This window comes from Heterocephalus glaber, unplaced genomic scaffold (genome assembly GCF_053883595.1).
Source record: "Heterocephalus glaber isolate CG9 unplaced genomic scaffold, H.glaber_assembly_v1.0 deba00000594, whole genome shotgun sequence".
Taxonomy (NCBI): Eukaryota; Metazoa; Chordata; class Mammalia; order Rodentia; family Bathyergidae; genus Heterocephalus; species Heterocephalus glaber.
This window is the reverse complement of record NW_028258151.1, coordinates 18892079-18911592: the sequence shown is the minus strand read 5'-3', so window position 1 is coordinate 18911592 and position 19514 is coordinate 18892079. Positions and strand designations below refer to the sequence as shown.

Here is a 19514-nt window from a genome sequence, read left to right as displayed (position 1 = left end):
CCTTTCCCAACATATCCACTGCCCCCAGGACTGGCCATGCACTGAGTGAAGCACACAGGTCCCCCAGAAATCACTACATCTATAAGGGCAGATGCCCCAGCTGCAAGGCGAGGCAGCTGTGTGTGCTTCTGGTCCTTCTCCAACCTGCAAGGCTGGCGGTGTCCAGCGGCCCTTCCACCCCCCAGGCTTGCCATTCAGACTCCCCAGGTTTCCTCTGCCCACGCTCCAGCTCTGCTCAGAGAGGCCCATGGATGGCATGCGGCCACCACTGACCCAGGTGGCTACGCCCCACTGCCCTGTGGGAGCAAGAGAGGATGGAAGGTTCCAGAACAGGTTTGGCACTGCCAGGCAATGCTGGTATTGGCTGCAGATCCCTGGGGCTCAGGATTCCCTGTGGGAACACTTTTCAATTCCACCTCCCTGAGCTGCTTGGCTGGCAGCTGCTGGGGCTGCAGAAAGTGTGGGTGTCAACCAACCCCATAGGGGATGGAGCTGGGCAGGAGGGATTTCAAGATCTCTGCTGCAGGGCAAGAGCCCATGTGGCTCTTGCTAAGTGTTCCCAGGCTAGACAATACTGCCTCTCTGATTCTTCAGAGATCAGTGACCTTAGAATTCATTCCACGGACTCTCTTGGGTACCTACCAGAGGCCAACGTTTCTCTTTGGGTGGGTGGGTGGGGTGGCTGGAGAATCACTCATGTCGATTTCGTGCTAGAGGGTGGAAACCAGAGGGCAGGGTCTGTGGGCAGTGGGGGGCCCACTTACAGGTGCTGCTTCTCTCGGGAGAAAGGGTAGTAGAGCCTCTTCGTGGTCTGGGGCCTGTGCTCGGCCACCTTGGGCTGGATGGGGTCCGTGATCTTCTGCAGCACTGAGTTGATGGTTTTCAGGAGGCCACGGGTCTCACTAATGTGATACATCTGCAGGCAAGACCCAAGCAGGGGTCCAAATCACTGCTGAGCCCTGACCATGGGGACCATTCTTGGATGGTCAGAGAACTATGCATCCACCTCCCAACAGGGTGCCTGGTGGCCAGGATGCTCCCTCCCTGCTCAGTTTTTGGGTTGACCCTGAAAGTTCAGCATTTTGAGAAAGTCTAGCCAACAGCTCAATTACGATACAGTCCAGAAACCTGTCCCCCAAATTTTACTGTTGTTTCAAAAGAGAAGCCCAGGGCTGACTCATCGTAGAGCCTGGCTTCATCCCTCCACACACACACAAGTAAACGCGGAAGCCAAGCTCAGTTCTACGGTCAAACTCTTCTCGGCCATAAAGTTTTTAGAGATTAAAAGGAAAAATCCCAGCAAGCTAGGAAATGTAATTAAATTGAATCTGATAAATGAGCTGAGACTCCACAAGCATAAAAGCACCAGAGCTCAAAGTTTAACTGGATCTGTATTCATCATAAATTCCAGTGGCCCAACACTTGGATCTTCTCCTGGTAGGATTTGGTTAGGGGGCTGTAAAGGACTGGGTTGTAGTCTCCATTATGGAGACACAGGAACCAGGGAAACCTCATCACATCTGAGCCACACTGCCCTCCCTGGGGTGGCGCTAAAGCCCACTGGGCTCTTCAGAACAGGTCAGAGCTCTGAGGCAATGACATTCCCCTGCCAGCTGTCTGTGTGACATTCAGATCCGGTGATGTATTCTGGAGTAGCAACATCTCCACTAACCTTCTTCGTCGGCATCTTCAGTTTCAAAAACTCAGCCTCTCTGCAGAGCACATTCCAAGGTGCATGGATTTTCACAAATCCAACCCCATGGATTTTAGTCTAGAAGAGAAGAGTCCCCAGTCAGAGTGGGCCATGTGTGTTGAAAACCATCTTTACCTCTTAAGATGCATGTATGGTCTATGGAGCAGCTGCTGTGCGTGGCTGCACTTGCCTGTCACTGGCCCCACCCTGACCATACTCTGACCAAGGCTGGGTCCCTTTCTTGCAGATGGCAGTGGGCAATGGGGACTCCCCCAAATTACATGGGAACATTTAAAGCCCGGAGGGCCTACAGAGGGAAGCATCTGGGAAGTTTTCAAGGGTGTTAGTCAAGGGTCCCCAAAGCAGCCCAGGCCACCAATAAGAACTTTTCACAACACAGCGCAGGGTCCCTGGCCTTGGCCTGGGTCCCCAAGCAGGGACGAAGAGGTGATGGCCAGGAATGAGTCCCCTATACCCTCACTCCTGGGTTCCCTCCATCTATACACTCATAGCAGTAGCAGCCTGGGGCAGGGGCTCAAGGGTGGGCATAGATTCAAGTTTGGTTTCCCCATCACACTGCTGTGAACTCAGACAAGCCACCTCTCCATTCCAATGTCAGTAACAAACCAGCCAAGTGTTGCCGAAAGCTGGGTGGTGAGGACAAGGCTTCATGAGGATGGGCCATAGTGGCCTTCATTCCAAGCCAGACGAGGACAGCATTGCTCATGCCCCTTTACAGGTGGGAACACTGAGGCCTGAGAGGAGGTCACCCCAGCCCAGTTTCTCACAACTAATAGGTGTCTGGTAAAAGGGCCCAAAACCAAGACTAGACCAGGCCACAACAAGTCTTTATTAGGGGAATAGATCTGCCGCGCTGTCTCTGAACAAAGGAGAGACAAAAGCAATATGGCCGGGACAGGGAGAGTCTTTTATAGAGACTGGGGTGGGGTTTGTAGGGGGAGAGGTGGGGTTGAGTGAGGTAGTGACTAGGGAATGGAGGAGCCGGTGATGTCACTAGGTGGTAGGAGGTGAGCGAGTATTAGGTTACTTTCTAGGCGGGAACAGGGGCATGCTGGGAAGAAGTGTTTGTTCTTTGGTGGGAGCAACCATCTTGGCATGACGTCACACAGGGGAGGGGGCAAGGCACGACAGGAAGAGGGCAGCTACTATCCATAATAGCTGCTGAGGTGGTGGGAGACCTATCAATAGGTTGGACTCAGCTTCCACCCAGGGCGCACTATCTCTAGGGTCTCACTCTCCAAGACTGAAATGCTTTCTGCTCCCCATGGATCTGGTGTCAGAGACAGGACCTTCATCAAGGGCATAGAGTCCATGCATTCACAGCACACTGGCCACCCACGTGTGAGCACTGCCAGACGTTCTGCACTCGAGACCCTCAGCAGCCACACAGCATCGCTGTAATCACATCCAAAGCAGCGAAGAGCACAAGGGACCCTGAGTCCCAGCTGCCCACAGGCAGTGGATCCTTGGTCCCCTGAGGCTTGAAGGACAGGGTGAGCACCAGAGGAGGTCCCACTCACTCCTTTCCAGTTCGGAGACCTAGACGAACTCACTGGCAGGGACCTGGCTCACCTGCTCAGGCTACAGGGCCATCAGTTGGGATCCAGAGCTGACCGTGGTCATGCCAACAGGCCTGGGAGTGGCACAATACATAGGTGCTTGTAGGTTGCTGGCAAGACAACAGAACCAAAGACACTTGGGATGGCATTTGGGAAAGCAAATCTGAAGAGGGTGAAGAAGTGTACCCATCAAGCATGGAAGCTGCAACAGCAATGTCCCAGGGGCCCAGGCAAAGGCAGCCAGGGAGAGGGGCTGAGTCCCACCTGAGGAGCAGGACCTTCTTGATGCTCCAGGTCCACTTTCTGTTTCTCTTGTCCCACCTGCCACTGGTCACCTGTGCTGACCTGAACCCATCATCACCCCAGAAGGCCATAGCCTTGCTCCATCACCACAGCACCTGACCAGCCCCCGAACACGGGCTTGTTCTGCTTGAGCCTCCTTTCCTGCGGGCCCAGTACCCACAGGCCACAGAGAGCAAGTGCTCCACATGTGTGACCAAATGCATGAATGGAGGGCAATCATGATAATGATGATAATAGTGATGAAGGCTAATGCCGCATGCACTTTTCATCTGCCAGTCCCTGCTTTATGCCTTTGATGTGTATCCTCTAGTTTAACCCTCACAACAAGCCTGTGTGATAGGTCCTATCCCCGTGCTCACTTACAGCGGGGGAAACTGAGGCACAAAGATGCCTACTCTGCTACTTGTATTCGTGTCCTGGGGCTGCTATAACCAATGACCATAGCAGGAGGGCTTTAAACCATAAGAATATATTCTCAGTCCGGAGGCCAGAAGGCTGAAATGCAGGGGTGGCCAGGGCCACACTCCCTCTTAGGGTCCTCTAGCTCTGAGGAGCTCCAGATGTTGCTGGGCTCACGGCTGTGTCTCTCCAACCTCTGTCCTTACCTGGCCTCCTTCCCTCTGGGGGTCCCTGTCTGTCTCTCTTTCTCTGTCTCTGTTGCTCTCTGGATAGGCTCACCCTAAATCCAGGATGATTTGACCACAAAATGCTTAACTTAATCCACTTGCTGAGACCCTCTTTCTAAACAAGGCCACACTTGCACTCAGGAAGCTGCAGGATGGAGCCCTGCATGACTTGGTTTGAGGACCTCTGAGCATGTGGGGAGCTTTGTAGAAGCATGGGGTCTCCACTCCCTGGAGGGGACAGCAGGACAGCAAGACCAGGGCACTCCAGGCATGAGGCTCACAGGCATGCAACATGGGGTACCTTAGCCTGCAGCATGGGCCTGCACTCCCTCTGAACTGACACATCTTGGCAGGAGCTGGAAGAGGCAGCCCCCACTGGGGGCTCATGTAAGAGAAGCCCAGATCCCTCCAGACCCTTGAGGGGCAGGTGCAGAGGGCTTCGGGCAGCCTGCACCAGAATCCCGCCTGCCCTTGTGGGGTCTCTAGCAAGTGACTTAATCACTCTGCTCCCCTATTTCCTCATCTGTAAGCAGGGCGAGGGGCCTCTGGCGCTCTCAGCAGCCCTGTCCAGTCCTCTGGCTGGCTGGAGAGGTTGGGGCAATGAGGGGTGAGCTCAGAGTGCCCTCTCCCTACCCTCAAGGCAGCTGGGACCTCGGATGCATTATCCAGCTCACCAAAGAGGGACCCCTATCCCTGGTGACTCACAGGCTGATATCACGGGACACCCCTGAGTCAGGAGAGTGACCGTCCCCAGCCTGCGTGTGGTAGAGTTCATCTTTTACTGCTACCGACCCAGATTTATTTCTGGGCGCTGCTCACCCACATGCAAAGTCTCAAAATATACTCTTCCAAGTCTATGGAGACATCTGTTGCTGGTGGTCAGGAGCCTGAGCCTGATGCTGGCTTCCCGGGAAAACCTGCACCCCTGTTTATGTGGGCAGCATGGTCTCTCCTGGGGAAACATCTGGTGGGATTTGGAAAGAGGTCATGGGACCAGATCAGCAGAAACACACGTGGGCTGTTTTAGAACATGGTGCCCAGCCTGACCACAGCTCACAGCACAGGAGGATCCTATGGGACGGCCAGTCCTCTTGACCCTAGCCAGAGTCCCCAGAGGAGCAAGCTCTGCCCTGCTTTGGCCCCTTGTGCTGGGGCATTTGGAAGCCACAGGCCCAGTGGGGCTGACAGTCACAGCCATGGGGATGGGAGGGCACAATCTGGCCAGGCCACCAGCTCTGCGAGGGGATAGGGTTAGGTCCCCCAAGCCAGAGGAAGTGGAAATGGGAGGGCCAGTGACGTCACTTTGGCACAGAACATAAAGTGTGTTTAAATCTCTTCTCAGAGCCCCACTTAAAAGACCTCTGGCCTCATTAGAACTGTTTCCGGCACTCTCAGAAGAAAGAAGAAAATCATAAAAACTACAAAGGTCCCCATGGAGGGTTCACAGTGCTGGGGTCACAAGGGCTCCTGCACGCCCCCATTGCCTGTGGGCCTGCATGTCCATCATGGTGGTGGCCCCTGACTATTGGTATGGTCCTCTTGATGGCTTGGCTCTGCCTGCCCTTTCCCATTAGTACTGGTTTCAGTGTGGACGTGAGAGGGACAGGTCCGTCTAGTCGTGTCCCTAGCATAGAGGACAGCACCTGGCACAGTGCAGGAGCTCCAGGACATTTACTGAGCAAGTGACAGAGGAAGAGGGAGGAGCCACCTTTACTGATCACCTGCTGTGCAGCACCTGGGGGTTGCCCTGGCCCTCAGGCCCTCATCCCACCTTCTTCAGAAGGTACAGACGAGGGCCTGGAGACACTTGGCCCAGGAGCTTCAGCAGTGGGTGTGGTCTGGGACTGTCACCTGTCATCCCTGCCATCACCTCTGCAATTCCCAGAGGGCATGGCTAGGGCCTACAGGACGGGGGTACACTCAGTCACGAGGTCTGCGTGGGGAAGCATCACCTGTTAATTAGCATTTTCCACGTCTTGCTTACTGTGTGCCACGTCTATAACGCGCAGGGATTGGGGACTGGCTCCAAATTGTTCAGGCATAGGCAGAGCCATGCATGGCAATAGGATGTTTGCCTCAGGGACAAAGTCAAGTGGGGAGTTAGGGTTCTTCAGTGTCCTCTTGAACCTATCTCTCGAATTGAGTCTCGGGGGCCTCGGGAACCCAGGGGACCAGGGACAGTTGCTGTTTGCTAAGCATGTGGTAGTACAGGCTGTGGACATGTCACCCCCACCCCTTGGCCTGGGTGTGGCCCTAAGGCCCACTGGAAGATGGCCGTGGTTGCAATAATTGAATGTGAATCACCAGAGAGGTCTTTTTGCACTCCTGCTTCTGGTGAATGCAGGCAGGTTACCCAGGGCAGCACTCCCATGGAAAACAGTAAAAGATACCGGACAACAACAACAGCAACAAAGTAATGGCTGCCAGGGTGCTGCCGAACTGGGAAGGGAGCAGGAAGCTGTCAGGGCCTGCTGTGGGGGAAAACCCAGGAACTGAGACTGCATCTCCCAGAGGTCACTTGGGCTGACTGTGGTGGCCTGAGGAGAAGAGCATCAGGGTAGGCCGGTCCACAGTGGGGGTGGGACAGGAGACCTCCCCACATGGGGCTTGGCCCAGAGAGAGGGTACTTCCAGCTGACCCACCAGGAAACAGCTGTCCTCTAACCCCAGGGCTACAAGGAGGCTGAGCTGGTGTGCTTGGCCTTAACCCTCTGTGAGCCTGAGACAGGGCAGGGAATGGGAGAACCTATGAGCCAGCCTCTGGCCCCACCTCCCAGGAGAGTGATTATTGCTGCTATTTGTCCTGGATGGCAGAAATAACCCCTGTGAAGGAGGACTAGTGTGACCAGCCCAGGATGGCTCTCATCCATTGTGCACCAGGCTTTGTGGACACAGGAACCTTCTTCCAGGCCTCGGAAACCCTTGAGGGGCTCTGTGAGACCAGTGACTCACAGACAAGAGTGCCAGCCCCACCAGACGAGAGACAGAGGGGAGGGGACAGGCCCAGGCAGAGGCGAGTTGCTCAGCTGGGGATCATAGGCACTTGAAGGGGCGTCCCCCAGCCCTGCTCACCTGAGTAAAGAAACCAACCCCAAGGCAGAGGACAGGAAACCATTAAACAACGATGTCGTGACTTGGAAAAGAACTAAGCAGAACTTCTAGAAATAAAAAGATGATAACAAGAACTAAAACCTTGATGGCCATGATAGCAAATACTCAGCTCTTCTGGGGACAGCTGGAGTAAGGGGTGCCTGTGAGGACCCCAGACTGGTCTGTCCTGCGTCATGCTGGTGTGGTTCAAGCTCCCTAAGGCTTAACAACTGGCTTGCAGAATCTTCAATCTGTGGGCTGACTCTGTCCCTCTTGGGGGTGGACATACCCAGGGGCCTTGGAAGTGGAGCAATATGGCACAGATTTTGCTCCAAACTGCCAGAGAACCCCCCCCCCCCCAAGGCAAGCTGCGCAATAGTCTTGAGGAAGATTTTAGAGATACGGCTTTAAAAGAGAAAAGTCTACAATTTACTGTTAACAGAACCATGTTTCTATGCAACCAAGCTTGGTTAAAGGGCATCTGTCAGGCAGGGATAAAAGTCCTTTAAGCTTTGGGCCTCTGCAGAAGGGCTGAAGAAAGCAACAGGCAATGGGGGTTACAAGTGGAGAAGCCCTGTTGGGACGGGCCTGTGGGCCCCTGCTGCCCCAGGGTATAAGAGCTTTGTTCCTCAGGTAGGAGGTGGCTTCCCGGAGCTGGGGCTGCAGGTTTTAGGCAAAGGGGTCAGGGGTCAAGAGCCCAGATTCTAGGCTAGCTCTGCTGGTTTGGGTCAGCCAGCTCCATCCCTGTCCTGCCCACTCTCATGAGGCTGGAAGCCCACAGGGGTGGGGTAGCTTGCTTCCAAATTCTCCAGTCCCATGGTCCTTTGTTCTGAAGAGCGGGAACTGGACCTGAGACCCTCCCAGCCCAAGACCTCCACGCCCACTGCTAGTGCCCAGGGTAGTCAGGCGTGCTGTTCCCTGCCCCATCCTGACACCTGTCCTTACCTCCTTGCAGCAGGTGTGAGGGACCTTGGCAAGCTCCAAGAGACCTTGAGCAGCCTCCCTGGCCACCTCCCTGGTCACCTGTCTGGGCAAGAGGGGAATAGGTGCAGGAGACCCTCACATGGAATGCGGCTTCAGCTCTGCCTTCCTGTGGCCCAGGTCTGGGAGCCATGTGAGAGGCCTGCTCTGAGGCTTCTCAGGGTGCTTACCTCACTGTTGGCCCCAATACTGATCTTAACCCTCAGTTCCCACTCAGGGGAAGGTCAAACCATCACCTCCATTCACAGATGGGTAAACTGAGGCCCAGAGAGGCGACGCCACTTGCTCTGGGAGATGGCCAAGTTGGGTCTAAACTTACATTCAGTCCTGGAGGGCCTGCCTCAGAGGCTGAGTCCTCCTCCTCACTTGCTCCTACATCCCTCAGAGCTAGGTGACAGTAGCACCTGCTTTCTGCCTGCTTGTCAAGAGCAGCATCCTCAAAGATGGGCCACCAGCTCCAGAGAGGTACACTGAGAGACAAGAGTGCCAGCCAGGCCCCAGAGAGCCCGGACCACAGCAGGAGGGCAGAGCCGCCTGTGATGAGGTCCTGTGTCCACTGCCCTAGCAACCTCTGCCAAGCCAGGGTCAAGGTCACTGTCAGGGCAGCGTGGGGGCCGGCCACCCGGCACACATGGCTGGATTTCAGTGGCGGCTGTCCTCTGCGGTGACCCCATGGACATAAATAACACCGAGCAGGCTTTGAGGCCGGACTTCAAAAACACTAATGGGTTTTTGTTGCGAGAAAACATGTTGGCCACAAACTATTCTTGTCCCTCTCAGGGACCCTGGATGCCGACCGACCCCACAGGGAGAGCAACTGGGGAGGGAGAGTCAGAGAAAACCACAGAGGTAGAGAAGCAGGGGGAGAATAGAGAGGGAAGGAAGAGAGACAGAGAGAAAAACGGGGAGAGAAGGGGAAAGAGAGGGAAGGAGGGGCCGGGGATTTAGCTCAGTGGTTTCGCCGCCTGCTGCACAAGCGCAAGGACCTGAGTTCGATCCCCGGTACCAAAAAAAAACAGAGAGGGAAGGAGAAGAAAGAAGAGGGAGGGAGAGAGGGAGGGTGGGGGAGAAAGAGGAGAGAAGGTGACTCCAAGACTTCCCAGCCTGGTCCCCTCCCTCCAGACCTTGCCCTCCTGTCATTCCCATGGCGTGGTGCTACCCCAGGGCCTGACCCCACAGGACAGTCACCTTTGAATGCCACCAGTTGGTCAGAGCATACAGCCCTTTCCTGTCTGCTGAGGCCTCTCTGTAAGGCATCCAGGGCTTCTCTCTGGGACTTGTCACTCTGCCATCCCTGAGCCCTTGGTCCCCTGGAGCTGGCACTGGCACCTCTGTCTGGGTTACCTCTGGGGTCAAGAGTGGATGGGAGGCTTCTGTGGAGGTTGAGTGGGGGGACTTCTCTGGGGACACTTCTGCTGACAGTGGGGGGCAGGCCTGACCCTTGCTCTTAACACCTCAGAGGTCAGTCCAGGACCCCACACCCACAGAACCAGAACCTATACCTGGGTGAGACCCAGGGCTCCCACACACATCCTGGCCTGCTAGGGAGCTGGCCAGGGCATGGCCAGACCTGTCACTCTGCAATCCATGTGCCCTGCCTGTCCTGGCCACCTCCCAGCTGCAGGGCTCAGGCTGATGGCCAACCCCCCTGGGGGGGCCTCCAGAGCAGCATCTCCGCTAGTGGAGTGGGTTGCACAATGTCCCTTAGTCAGATATGTGCAAGCCCTAGCCCCTGGGATCTGTGAATGTGCTGTTAATTTCAAAACAGGTTCTTTACCGATGTGATCAAGCTAAGACAGTCACATGGGCCCCAAGTTAAATGACTGCCTTATAAGAAGAGGAGAGGGCTGGGGATTTAGCTCAGTGGCACTGCAGGCACAAGGTCCTGAGTGCGATCCCTGGTACCAAAAAAAACAAGAAGAGGAGAGGACACACAAGACACAACAGAGGAGGGGGCAATGTGATGACAGAGCCAGGAGTGATGCAGCCACAAGCCAAGGGACATAGAGGCTCCAGAGGCCGGAAGAGCACAAAGGATGCTCTCCTGGAGCCCCTGGAGGGACCAAAGTCCTTGATTGTGAATGATGGACCTTCAGAACTACAGAAGAAGAAACTTGTGCTGTTCTAGCTGCCTATCTCTGGGCATTTGTTATGGTGCCACAGGAGACACACACACAGCCTGTATCTGGTCCCTAGGAGCCATCCCCACTGCCTCCTCAGCCAGATCTACCTTCCAGCACATGCACACGCCACACAGGGGTCTTGCATAATAAACCTACTCTGCAGGAAAGCAAGCACAGGGCTCCCATCTGTGTGAGCCCACGGCCACTGTACCTAGAAGCCCCACAGCATGACACAACCAGCAGTGTCCCAAGGGGAAGAGCCAGGTCACACCTGTGTGCTTGTGACCTCTGCAAGGCTACTACCGGGTCACAGCCACAGAGGTTGGGCTGGCAGACAGCTCCGGAGGTGGCTGGTGTCCCACCCGGGGGTCACGCTGCTCTCCTCCACACCCTTCTTTTTCCTCTGCCTCCCTGTCAAGCCTTTGAAGCAGGGCTTCCTCAATGGGGTGCGACTGGGAGCCCCCAGCGACATGTCTGGGGACATTTTTGCATTCTACCACGTGGGCGTGGCAGTCAGTCTGGCAGAGGTCAGGGACGCCGTTAAATATCAAGAGCCAATAGTGCTGAGGTTGAGAAACAGGCTTTATAGCCCAACGAGTCTCAATTTGGGGGGTGCCATAGAGTGACTGAAGAGCTGACTGATTCTGTGGACTTATTCCATGCACCTAATTCTGGAATTTTGCTTCAACTTGAGTAAGATGGAGCAATTGGACTCTCTCAAAGGCTCTCACTTTTCCCAAACTGCAAACCCTTTGGCTCGTTGTAATGTGAGGCACCCCTGGGGACGATTCATTAACAGAGCAGCTCTCTGCCCCAAAACAGATAGGGGTGTAGCCCTGTCGGCTAATCTCTCCAGCGTGTGCCCAAACAGCCCTTTCACAGATCGCTGTTCTGCCCCGATGTGGGAGGGCAGGGAAGGCAAGCACTGGAGCGGTTATTGGCCCCATGTGTGGTGGAGGAAAGCTCTGGGGTTTCCAGGAGACAGAAGCTGTTTGTAAAACACTGGCCATGACTTAAGGCTCTGGCGGGGAGGTGGGAGCACCTCCACTTCAGCCACTTTGAAAACCTGAACTGTCTCCCCTACCCCACAACCACATCTTCCTTCCTTCCTTCTTTTTTTGTTTTTTTCTTCTTCAGTACTGGGATTGAACGCAGAGCCTCGCACATGCTAGGCAAGTGCTCTACCATTGAGCTATAGCCTAGTCCTTTTAATTATGAAACAGGATCTCACTAAGTTGGCCAGGTTAGTCTTGAAACGTCCTGCCTCAGCCTCCTGAGTAGCTTGAATTACAGACAGTATATTTTCATTTTTAGGAGTCAAATCAACCACATTTAGCTCTAGAGGCAGATTATCTATGAAATTCTGAGGTTAGTTGATAAAGGATATTTATACATGGTATTTAATGGGACTTGGAAAGGATCTACTCTCTCTCCTATTCTGATATATGACATAATAATGTACTAACATCAGCCAGGAAGAACGTGTCATGTGCCAGACTCTGCATTAAGCTCTTTGCAAGGGCTACTCATGACAACCTGGTGTTGTAAACACTACTGCTATCTTCATCTCATACATGGGGAAACTGAGGCCTGGCAGGCCCATAAGGGCAGGTAGAGATCTGAAGTTTCAGCCAGGCGGGTCTGAATTACCAGCCTGCAGAGACTGCTGTCTAGCCTGAGAGTTTAAAGTCGTCATCAGAGAAGAGTGACATGGACAGACAGCAAATCCCTTGGGAAACAGACAAGGGACAGAGCACTCAAACTCCTGGCTCACCACACCTCAGCTCCTAGGGAGGGGCCTCTGATGGAGGCCGTGTGTCCCTCCAGTTATAAAATGACATGCTGAAATTGACTCCGAATAGTGGCCGTATTGTTCCAAAAGCTGCAGGGCGGGCTGGGTGGAACAATGAGAAAAGTCAGCAAGAAAGATCAACTGCTTGAAGGCAGTGAGACAGACTCAGACGGACCAGCAAATACCTACCTGGCTGCTGTCCCCAAAGTCAGGGGAAACTCTTCAGATCCTTGTTAGGCTCAGATCTTTGCTTCCTGACTATCCAAAATTGTCAAAGCCCTTCCCAGGACCACCCCTGCGTGGGGCTTGCACACCTGTGGCAGCCACACCTGGAGTAGAGGAGCAGGGGCCCAGGGGAACAAGAGCACTCAGCAAGAACCCTGAACCCCCCGAGGTTAAGGTCATGGGGCTCAAGGTCAAAAGAGGTTAGGCTGAGGCCTTGTGATTATTTACAACTGGGTCCCCCAGAACTGGCCCCTGAGTGTGAAGACTGTAGGCTTTCTTAGCATGGAACTGAAAGTATTCATTATTTAAGGACACTGTGATTTCGAACTCATGCCAACTCTTCTCTCAAACATTCACAGTTGACTCAACAGCTTCCTAAGTTAACCTACCAAGGACTTTTTCTGACCTTCCTGCGTGCTAGAGACTTTTGCCGATTCTTGATTAGTCTGCTAAGTGACAGCTCTGTAGAGCAGGGGCCTTTTCACCCATTCATGTAAAGAAGGGCACTGAGCACAGAGAGTTGAGGCCATTGGTTGATTATTCAAAGGCAGCACTTGCTAAAGTCATCTACACACTGCCGTGACCTCAACCATCACGCAGCCAGGTCCCAGAGGTGAGAAGACCCTCGCTTCTCTCCAGAATGTTTCTGAGCAAGATTCTTAAGCTTTGCTTAGGAGGAGGTGGCTGCAGAATTCAGCGTCACAGCTGCATAGAGTTCAGAGCAGAAATTCTCAGACCTTTTCTCTTTACAGTTTGGAAGGGTCAAGGCCATCCAGGAAAACCCCAGGACAGCCTGGCCCTCTGTCTCTCTGATAGGGTGAGTCTTCCCGGGGCAGGAATGGGGCAAGGCAGGAAGTGCTCTGACCCAGAAGGTCATGGCCACTCAGGCCAGCCCTGCCCCAAGCAGATGTGGCCAGAGGACGTTGGTTTGGGACTCCCCAGAAACCCTTTCTGCCCCACCTGACCCTTCATCTGACCCTTCCCCAGGAACAGGTAAAGTTAAAAGACAAAGTAGACGCCCAAACCATGACCCCCTAACCCTGCACAGCCCCAAAGCCCAGGAGAAGTGGATAGTTACATCCTGGTCGCGCTCCAGCTCCAGGCCCGCCTCCAGGAGGTTGCCCTCGTACTCCTCCCTGCGGAAGTGCTTGTCATCCTCGTGGTAGTCCATGGGGGGCTCAGGTGAGCCCGCCTCCACCTGCCCGCCCTTCCCAGGCAGGGGCTGGTCCTGCTTGGCACTGCGAGCCCCCAGGGCAGCATCGTTGTGCAGGACCCTCCTGGGCAGGGCCCTGCTGCCCGAGGGCCTCTTGTGATGGTACACCAGGATGTAGTCCACCTTGCGCTTGCCGTCCCTGAAGTACAGGCCATACTTGCACTTGGCATCAGGATCCACGGACAAGGAGTTGAGCAGCTGAGGAGGAGGACAGGAGAGATCGAGTTGCTCATGATGGGCTGTGGACTGCTCCATATGCTCACTCATTTAACAAACACAATCCCCCAACCCCCACACAGCCATGGGTTCCAAATCCACTGGTTCTCCACCCACAGTTTCAACCAACTGGGGATAAGAAACATTCAGAAAAGCCCTATGTCTATGCTGAACATGCACAGACCTTTCTCTTGCCATTATTCCCCAAACAATGCAATGTGCCAACTCTGAACATAGCATTTCCTCTGTATTAGGCGTTTCAAGTCGTCTAGAGATTATTAAAAGGACACAGGAGGATGTGAGTAGCTTATAGGCAAATACTTCACTATTTTATGGAAGAGGCCTAGGCATCCACAGATTTTGGTACCTGGAAGGGGTCTCGGAGCCAGACCAGGATCCTGCAGATACTGAGGGGTGGCTGTACTTAGTACACGCCTGCTATAGTCCAGGCATGGTCTAGGAGATCAGATTGCAGAAGACAGCCCCTTCCTTCCCCGAGCTGCTGTTCTGGAAGGTGACACTTGCTGCTAGCCATCCACGAGGTTGCCAAGTCACACGGCGGCCACCTGGAAGGCCTCCTAGTCTCGAGCTAGGGCAGGCTAAATGAAGAGACCCATCTGGTTGCTTGTACAATCTACCATGAAAGCTGCAGAGTGAACTTCCTAGGCAGAGTTTGTCACACCCACGGACCTGGCCTCAGGCAGAGCAGAGTTGCCTGAGCAACTATCTGCCAGTGCAAGTCTCAACCTTTGAGCAACATCCAGGGCATGTCATATCAAGGTGGCCATGGGGCCACTGCCCAGCTGTGTGGCCAGAAATGTGGCTCTCACTCAAGTCTGCGTTCTCCTAAAATCAGGCCCCGACTAGAGATTGAAGTGCAAATAATTTATATGGGAGAGACCTCAAGGCATATGAGTAGGATGAGCAGGAGGGAGGCTGACAGGCCACTGTTGTGGGCAGCTGACTCTGTCCTGTTGGGGACCTCAGAGTGACCTGGAGGAGCACACCCAGGGCTGGCACCCGGAGTTTGTGGAAGTTGCATGGTTTCCTGCCTGCTCTGTCTCCTTGTCTGGGAGCTTTCCTGGGATCAATGCTCCTGCACTTCCACCTGTCCCCTACCTTTTCTGGATGCCTTTGGGTGATGCCTTCCACATGGCCCTCACTTGAGCCTAATGCTCCCTGGTGAGGAGCAGCAGGGAGCCAACTTCATGGACAAGGACTGTCTGCAGGTGCCTTGGGGTGAGCAAGGGGATGGGCAGGGCTCTGGCAGAGTCTGTCCTGCCTCAGCTTCCTTCTTCACCTGAAGGAACCCAAGGACCTGAATGAGATCTGGAAGTGGGGTACAGGAGTTTAAAAAGCCAAGCATCCACACAATTGCAATGTAGTACAGCTGTTGCTGAAGACAAACCCTAATTGGTAGGCCTCCTGTGGGATTTGGCTGATTGTTGAAAGCAGGTGGGTCCATCGGCAAGCTGGGCTTTGGTAGCAGGGAAAAATGAATGAAACCGGGCTGGGATGAAGCCTAAGGAGCCACTCCAAGCCATCGTGGACCTCACGCTGGCCTCAGCCCGGCCTGATCACCTGCCTCCCCAGGTTCCCGCAGCCAAGTACAGCTGCCCTCGATGCCTGCTCAGCACTGAGACTCATCTGTCAAGTGTCCAAGGTCAGTGGAGGGGGCTGCTGTCCCTCTCTCCACTTCCACTGAGCCTCTTCCTGCAGGAGCCTTCCCTGACCATAAGTTCATGTTTAGGGTCCAGCCTTCCCCTCCATGCTTTGCACAGCCCTGCCTCAGTTTCCCCCATGCACAACAGGCCTGGGGGGGAAGTGAGACCCTTTACTAGGATGAGCCTTTTGGGCTCTGGTCCCTGCTCTGCAACCCCACTGGCCACTGCAGCCCCAGCCCTGGGAAGTCCCAGCTCCCTGTAGGCCCCCCTGTAGCCCTCAGCCGCTCTTTTCCCTTTCGTCCCACTCTGAACTGGCCCCATCCCACCCCAGGCCCAGGCTGCTCAGAGGGCAGGAGGCTGGGAAGAGCCTGCATGTCTCTAAATAGCTCAAGCTCTGCCAACACCTAGGAGGCTGGTCTTTACCCAGCCTTGAGCTGGACACATATCAGCCTGGAAAGTCTACACTGGTTCATGGTCATCTGCAGCCCAGGACAGCTGCCTACATGGTGACTCTAAAGGGCTGTGAATTTGGTGGTGAGAAGCAGCAGGAAGACTCCCAGTCTGGGGGGAAAGTAGTGGAGGAAGCCTAGGGGGCACATGACCTCCTACACATTCAAGGGCTAGGGAGCATGGAAGAGGAACACATAAAGTGGGGACTGCTGTCTATAGTTCGTTCAGCTGCAGGGGAGGGAGGGGCTTAAGGGCTCTCAGGCAGGGCCCAGTGGCCAGGTCTGCCCACCTTTCCCAGGTGTTGGTGGCAGGGGCCTGGAAGCCTTCCATCTGGTTAGGGGCAGGGGGCTTTATAGCTGGCATCTCAGCATCTCTGGCCCCAGGATGCTGCCCCCTGGAGACAGCACTGCCCACAGCCTAGCAGGACCTGGTTAGCACTTGAGGCCAGCAGGAGGCTTAACCTGTTCCATCAACTTTGATCTACAGCAACTCAGGATCCAGCCCTTGGTGACCTTCAGGGGACCTGGACATAATGTGCCCACCTCCCATGACACAGCCTTCCAGGTACTTATGGGCTGGATCACACCTGTGTGGGCAGGTGACCTGGGTGGGAGAACGGATCGGCGACAGGGTGGGGAAGGGCTGGCTTTTGAGGACAGCAGGAATTGTACCCTAGTAAAGGTCTGAGTTCATGAGGATGAGAAACAAGATGTGTGTTCATGCAGGGGGAAACTGAGGACCAGCAAGGTGGGGTGGTCCCAAGGGTGTAGAGCAGGTGCCATCCTGTCTGCACATTCAGGGCACTCCTGCCCCTGTGGCACAGCAACTCACATGCTGCTCTTCCTGGGCAACAGCATGCCATCTCACTGAACACTGTCCTTTGGAGGGGCACCATCACTGAGTCCATTCAACTTGGAGGAAGTCGAGACGCACATGGGAGAGGTGTTTGCCCCAGCTGCCCATTGGCGGCCCTGCCTACCAAACTTCTACCAGCTGACTTGGGTGCTAAAGGACACTGGACAAGCGTGGCCTTGGTTCTGCCCTACTGCTTGTGAAGCCAGCAGGGGCAGTGGGTAAGGATAGCCACACACACAGCAGGTGAGCACAGGCTAGAGGGAAGTCTGGGCGACACCAGGCCGCATATTCATGGCAGGCAGGGGTTGAGCAGGACAAGGCAGGGCAGGCAGGGACCAGTGGGAACCTGGCCTCTGTCCCTTGCAGCTCAGGCCCAGGAGGAGGCCCGTCCTCTGAGTCGAAGGCCTGGTTCTCTAGGACAAAGAACATGGCTCACGATGCGTCCATGGCCAGGGGATTAGCTGAGTAGATGACCGTGCTGCTGGGCTCAGCAGCAGGTCAGAAACGTGCCTGGGCCAGGTGCCTGAGGGCCATCTCATCATCCTGCTTTCTGTCCCCTGACCAAGGGCAGACTCTCCTGTCCTAGGTATCCCAGGAAGGTCAGAGAAGTGCCAAGTTACAGTGAACTGGTACTGAGGTTCTGGTCACTCCAAAGGTCGACCCTGGAAGATGAGCAATGCACAGACAACAGGGTCGGGCCCAGTAGGGCCAGAGGGTACGAGGCAGTCAGACCAAGAGACATGCAGCCTCCAGGGACCAGAGCTCTGTGGCTGGCTGCCACCATCCTGGGGACTCACGGTGCTCAATGCCCTACACAGGGCTTGGGGACCAGGGTCTCACGATGCTAAACCAGGGCCAGCTCCTCCCTGGACCTCCACCCAGTCTTCCACATCCCTGCCCCTTGGTCCTTCCTCCCTGCTGGCACGGCCTTCTTTGTAATTCAACCTGGTCTTCAGGATCCTAAGGGGCCTGGTCACTCTGGCCAGTCTGGGGTCCTGAGGCATCTCCTACAAGTCCTTAACTCGTAGTGGCCCCCACCTGAAGCTAGGCCCGGGACTGCCCTACTGTGTCTCTGCCCAGAACCCATTAGTAGGGGGCTCTGCACCTGCCAATGGCCCCCAAGAAGGCTCCTGGCTGGCAAGAACAAGGCTTGATATTGAACACGGTGGGCAACAGCCCTTAAAGAAAGGGAAGGAAATTTGGAAGGGTCCCACCTTGGAAGGGATAGAGAGCTATCCTGGCTATAGCCTTACAAGGGGAGGTATGTTCAAGGGGATCCATCAGCACCTGCCTGCTGGGGCTGTCTAGGAACATACTTGCCATCAGGACCTAAGTTTCGGGAAAGTAGAAACCTCCCCAGCTTCCCAGCACCAGGAGGTAGAGGCAGCCCAAGGCCTGGCCGGGGTGGACACAGCCTACCTGTGCTCAAAGACCAGCTCTGCCCCCAGCACAGAGCTCAGTACCTCTGTACGTCTGTCTTCCCAAGACCTCCCTCATTCAGTGACCTCCTCCAGAGGGTTTCAGGATGAATTTACAACAGGCCCTGGCAGACAGTGCACCCTCAAGAGGAGTCTTATGTTACCAGGAACTGAGACACACAAATAAAGAACCAGAGGGGGACAGGGAAGAACAATCCCATGGTCAGAGTGGACCACAAGGGAAAGATGGCACAGGGTCAAATCCAGATTTTAGAAAGTGACAAAAGGAGCTGGATGTGGCACCAGGCCCAGCAGGAGGCAGCACCAAGCACTGTGTGTGGGGGTCCCAGGGCCTGGTCCCCTGGCAGGGTTGTTGTGTGGTCTTGGGCAAGCTGCTTTGTCTGCTAAGGTTGTTGTTCTAGCAATTTGGAAGGAGTCTACCTGAATAAGCGTTAGAGTAGCAACCTAGAGATAGATGAGATTGTGGGCTCTCTCTGACCCGCTCCTCCTAGCCTGGGAGGCCTCACATCTGCAGGGGAATTCCGAGCTGGGCTGGAGAGCGGGAGGCATTACACAGCAAGGCCTGCAGAAGCTGCCAAGGTGGCCAGGGACTCTGTAGGGCCCTTGTGTGGAGCACTGGGTGCTTTACTTGTGTAGGACAGGGCGAAAAGGCAAAGACAATGGGAGGGATGTGGGTAGCCTTTCTGCAAAACTTCCTGATTCAAGGCTTGAGGAAGACTCGGAATATTCTTTTCTGTATTCTCACAGGGAGGTGACCTCTTTGTGCACCTGGGTCGAGGACAAGGGATTTTTCCTTCCTCCTTTTGGTGGTTGGCTCTGAACATGCAACTGTGGATGAATGGAAGCCGCATGCATGAATGAGTGAGAACTTGGGTCTGGGGACTGCAACAGGCAGCGGCCATCAGATCCAAGGATACAGAAGCTGAGATCCAGACAGGCCAGTGACTGAGACACGACACCTCCTACCACTGAGCCTCAGTTTCCCCTCAGTGGGATGGAGACCTAAACAATTTCGGTCACAGGATGCTTGTGGGATAAAAGGGACAGGAGGAGCCATGATGACACTTTGAAGGTCAAGTCCTGGCATTTGGGTGAGCGGGGTGCTCCTGGAAAGGGCTTTGCAAAGGAAGACAGGAAAATGGTGGAGGAGACATGCTGTCTGAGGTCAAGGGCAAATGCTGGAGGAGAGAGGTCCCCTTCACGGCAGGAGTGTGCTGGCAGCCCCTGTCCCAGCACCACAGCCGGCAAGAGCCAGCGGGGCTGAC

At 54.9% G+C, this 19514-nt stretch overlaps 1 protein-coding gene across 12 annotated transcripts in view; it reads right to left on the bottom strand.

The window, feature by feature from the left end:
* The window catches only part of Ano1 (anoctamin 1), a 175144-nt gene that overhangs the window by 76094 nt on the left and 79536 nt on the right, over positions 1 to 19514 (bottom strand). For all 12 annotated transcript variants that reach the window (XM_004852162.3, XM_087205446.1, XM_021264455.2 and 9 more), the window contains 3 exons: positions 13491 to 13823; positions 1673 to 1771; positions 765 to 916 (listed from right to left, as the gene is read on the bottom strand). In XM_004852162.3, coding sequence (XP_004852219.1) covers positions 765 to 916; positions 1673 to 1771; positions 13491 to 13823 — 584 coding nt within the window. The remainder of the gene's footprint in view (positions 1 to 764; positions 917 to 1672; positions 1772 to 13490; positions 13824 to 19514) is intronic.